General features: G+C 36.1%; 1 protein-coding gene across 1 annotated transcript; it reads left to right on the plus strand.

Moving 5' to 3' along the window:
• Positions 1 to 807: 807 nt before the first annotated feature.
• Positions 808 to 3,181, plus strand: LOC128209212 (uncharacterized). Its single transcript, XM_052913151.1, has 2 exons — positions 808 to 835; positions 2,315 to 3,181. Exon 2 carries the CDS (start codon positions 2,329 to 2,331, stop codon positions 3,076 to 3,078), a length of 750 nt encoding a protein of 249 aa, XP_052769111.1. The 5' UTR covers positions 808 to 835; positions 2,315 to 2,328; the 3' UTR covers positions 3,079 to 3,181.
• Positions 3,182 to 4,098: the final 917 nt, after the last annotated feature.

The following is a 4,098-nucleotide window of genomic DNA, read 5'->3' on the forward strand; positions in this document are numbered from 1 at the left end:
ATTTAAAAAAAATACATAAATGCACAGTCTGGCTTCTATCACACAAATGGTATCATAAAGAACTAATATTATGTATGCTTAGGAGAACCAAACATGTTTCTTATTGACGAAAACAACCTGTAAAAGCAGTACATTTACACTAACACCATAATTGGCTTATATAGCCCAGTGCTGAAATAACAAGCTTCACAACGATTGCACACATTTAACACAGGTTATGTTTCGTTTACCTGCTGTTCTTTAGCCCCGGTCGAATGTACAGAAACGGCTTATCCAGATTATTTTATAAATCCATATTAATCTGAAATAATGAAACTAGAAAACATACATGAGAGGATAGGGAATTAAAGGCGAAGCTACAACATGCACATGCTACTTTTTTAAGAAATGCGTATATCAAAGTATACTCAAAAACAGATTATTAATAAAGTTATTTTGCTATTTAAGAGCATGAACATTTAGGGAGTGAAAATTAAATATTCGTTATGTATATGTAGTATGCATTTTTCGCACATACAAAAACGTATGTTGTTACCGGTTGTTCTGAATGGTACCTTTAAACTAAAGTTGCATGTACATGTTTTAATGCACTCGAAATAAGTTAAGGTGGAAATATTTTTAATTAAAACGTATTTATATAAACCTGCCTGTATTTAAATTCACAATAAAAGTAAAATTAGATGAATAATTCATTTAAATTGATAACAGTGAAATACAATATGTTATTGTTGCAATGATTGCCAATGACAGTATATTGATCGAATACATTATATAATCATTATCGTATAGACTGAATACCATTTTTGGATTTTATCATCAATGGTGGATTAGGGAGGTAACTTTTGCTATTATTTTTTAATTTATATTGCATTTTCAACCGCACGTACAGGACTTGTTAGTATTGTAAACCGACCTACTACGTACTGGATGAAGTTATGGAATCCGAAAAATGTGTGTTTTATATGGTGGCTACGACTTACAATCACGTTCATGCGACTAAGCATGTCGTAGCCACGATTTAGAGATATCTAAGTCGTGGGAATGAGACAGTAATTGGTGGCTACGACATATAATAGCGTATAGCAACTAGTTTTGTTGTTACTACCCAAAATTAGCGACAACATTGGTTTGAAGTGTGCATATGCCATGCACATCTTACCTTGTTTGGTCAGTGTGTCCATATCAACTGAATGTTGGTAATGGAATACCAATCGCTCGATCCCTGACGACCCAATATTACTTCTCTATCACTTTAACGTTTTTGTATGTGCAGTAAACTATAACTAACACTGTATAACAAAAACAAGTTTGATCTACCTTGAAAGATTGCAAAATATTTCTTTCCACGTCCGGTTTCAGTTGAATTGAAGCGCAGATATACATAGTAATAATGCAATGCATACATTTATAATGTATTTTCGTCATGAATTCCAGTCATTAGTAATGAGCAAGTAATTATCTTTCAATCGATACAAACATTATATGGGATAACCGGGTCTCAGAATTTCACTGTAAGTGATTTGGATTCCTGAATCCCAGCTTCTGGAATATGCCTAAAAGGGCCTTTTATAGGCCGTCGAAAATGACGATTGCTTTATCTTCTATTTTTATTATATGAAGTCGGATAAGAAAGTATAGCTGTTTTGCCCAAAATACGTGGAAAAGCTGTCAACTTAATATATAATTATATGGATAACTGCTCGACATGAGCTGTCCCTTATCCGACATTCAAACTTATCATTTCTAAATAAATTCCATTTTGCAGTCAGTACAATTTTGAATGTCGACTGTCGTTTGGCGAACCATCTCGACATTCATTTCCCAAGTGTTGTCTGGCGAGCAAGTTCCTCATGTACTTTCTTCATATTGTTTTTACTAGCCAGATAGACTTTTAATGTCGAATGTCGTTTGACGAGCCAGTTCGACATTCATTTTCTGTATGTCGAATAGCGTTTGGCGAGACAGCCTGACAGTCATATCGTTTGTCAAGCCAGCTCCACATTCATTTTCATAATGTCGATTGTGTTCAATGTCGCCGAATGCCGTTTGTTGAGCTCACTTCACACAGCTGTAAATATTTGAATTGTGATAGTGCATTAATCAGCACGGGTATGCACAGAATCAAATAAGCGACCAATACCGCAAACGGCTTGCGTCAAATTTCGCTGTCTACCATAGATAAACAATGTATACATGTACATACGTGTAGGTTGGAAGATAGAAGTACTGTTTGCCAATTAAATTGTCAATCTCCAGAATAAAACAAGGATGTGATACTGTTTCGTCAAAATTAAAAAAACCCTTTTTTTTCCAGCAAATGCAACAAAAATGACGATTCTCTTCAGCAGCTCGGGACGCCCCTACTGTTCAACCGATGCCAAAGTGCAAGCTGTCTTACCCCAACTGTCTGAAATTAGACTCGTCGCCTTAACTAAACAACTCGCGAGAAATCGAAAACAGCTATATTTAGAACAGGGCAATGCCATTACTGAATTAGGGAGATCAAAACATCATATTGACAGAGAACGTAAACTTGCATATGACCGACTTTCTTACATCAGCGGACCTTTTAAAAAGTCACTGTTTAATGTCAAAGGTGTGCAAAAGTGCTTAGAAAGGCGAAAAACTGACCTGATGCTGGTTGAAACACCGAAAATGTATGGAAGGTACGGTGGTTTAGAGGTAAAATCCTTAAAAGGAGATATTGACGTCGTAATGAAGGAGTACTCATACCAAAACGTGAAGATGAGACGCTGTAAGAAACTTCTCGCAGACAGCAAAGCCAACGGAAGAATAATGAACCCGAATCATTGTTTGCCCGTTTTAGAAGCGATATTAAACCGCCCCCAGATGGCGATGCGCCGTGAGCGAGCTCTTGGATTCGATTCACCCTCCCCGACTCCGTCTGACGAACGCGAAGCGGAAGAAGAACCGCCGCGCCCTCCGAGGACCAATTTCCGGTTGCCGCCAGTTACGGCGACCCGGCTTTATACCCCAGCTAAGTCAAAACGCGGGAGTCCACAGAAAGGCGCCATCGCGGAAGTTCCACATATGGAAAGAGCATATACTGTAATATGACATGTACATTTCTACAAATGTGTCTACACACGAAGTAGATACGGTTTCAAACTATCTTTACAAATTAAAAATTATAAATTATATTTGATAGTTTTTATACGCCCGTTCGCAGTTTCACCTGCGACATAAGGGCGAGGGATAAACCATCACCCAAGTGAACCGCCTATATATTGAGTAGGGACACTGCTTTAATCCAGTGATATGCGTGAATTGTCACATTTAAAGACATATCAGACTGGATAATAGACGCTATACAACAAAACAGTCCCTTGATTCAGCGTACATGTATGTTTTTATTAAAATCAGTCAAACTATAATTTTCTTATAAATTTATATTCAGTAACTAGTATTAATATCAATTAAAGTGAAATAAAGGAATGATAAAACACTTGGCATGAATCGTTATAACTTAAGTCATTCCTCGGGTCAGAAGTAGGACATTCTACATGCATTCCTGACAAAGTATATGTACCTTGATGATTTGACATCTGAATGTTCTTTGTTGTTGCAACTTAAATGCAAACAAGAAAAGAACATATAAAGGATGAATTAAATAAACACATACAACATGAATTTCAGACAGACCCCCCCCCCCCACAACAAAAAACAAAAGAACAACAACAACAAACAAATAAAATAATTGTCAGCGAATCGCGCACGATATAAATAAACATAAAAGCAAACAGAATGGAAACAATAAACACATGAACCATAAGAATAAGGTAATCACCGGTTAAACATGTACATGAAGCAAATACACACATACAACATAAGAATGAAATATATGGCCCTGTGAAAACACGCACAAACTCAAGAGACAAACATCACATACATCATAATAATTATATAAAAAATAAACTCATAAACCACGATAAAGAAATAATCATCTGGAAAACTCATAGAACATAAAAATGATGCAAAGTAACACATAAACATAAGACGAAGCCCAAACACACACAACATACAAATGAAGTAATACAAGTAGCATGGAAATGAAGCAAATAAACACTTTTATAAAGC

The sequence above is a fragment of the Mya arenaria genome, chromosome 11 (genome assembly GCF_026914265.1).
Source record: "Mya arenaria isolate MELC-2E11 chromosome 11, ASM2691426v1".
NCBI lineage: Eukaryota > Metazoa > Mollusca > Bivalvia > Myida > Myidae > Mya > Mya arenaria.

What these genes read in the sequence shown, in the direction of transcription:
- LOC128209212 (XM_052913151.1), top strand. Translation starts at nt 2,329, where the DNA reads ATGACGATTCTCTTCAGCAGCTCGGGACGCCCCTACTGTTCAACCGAT.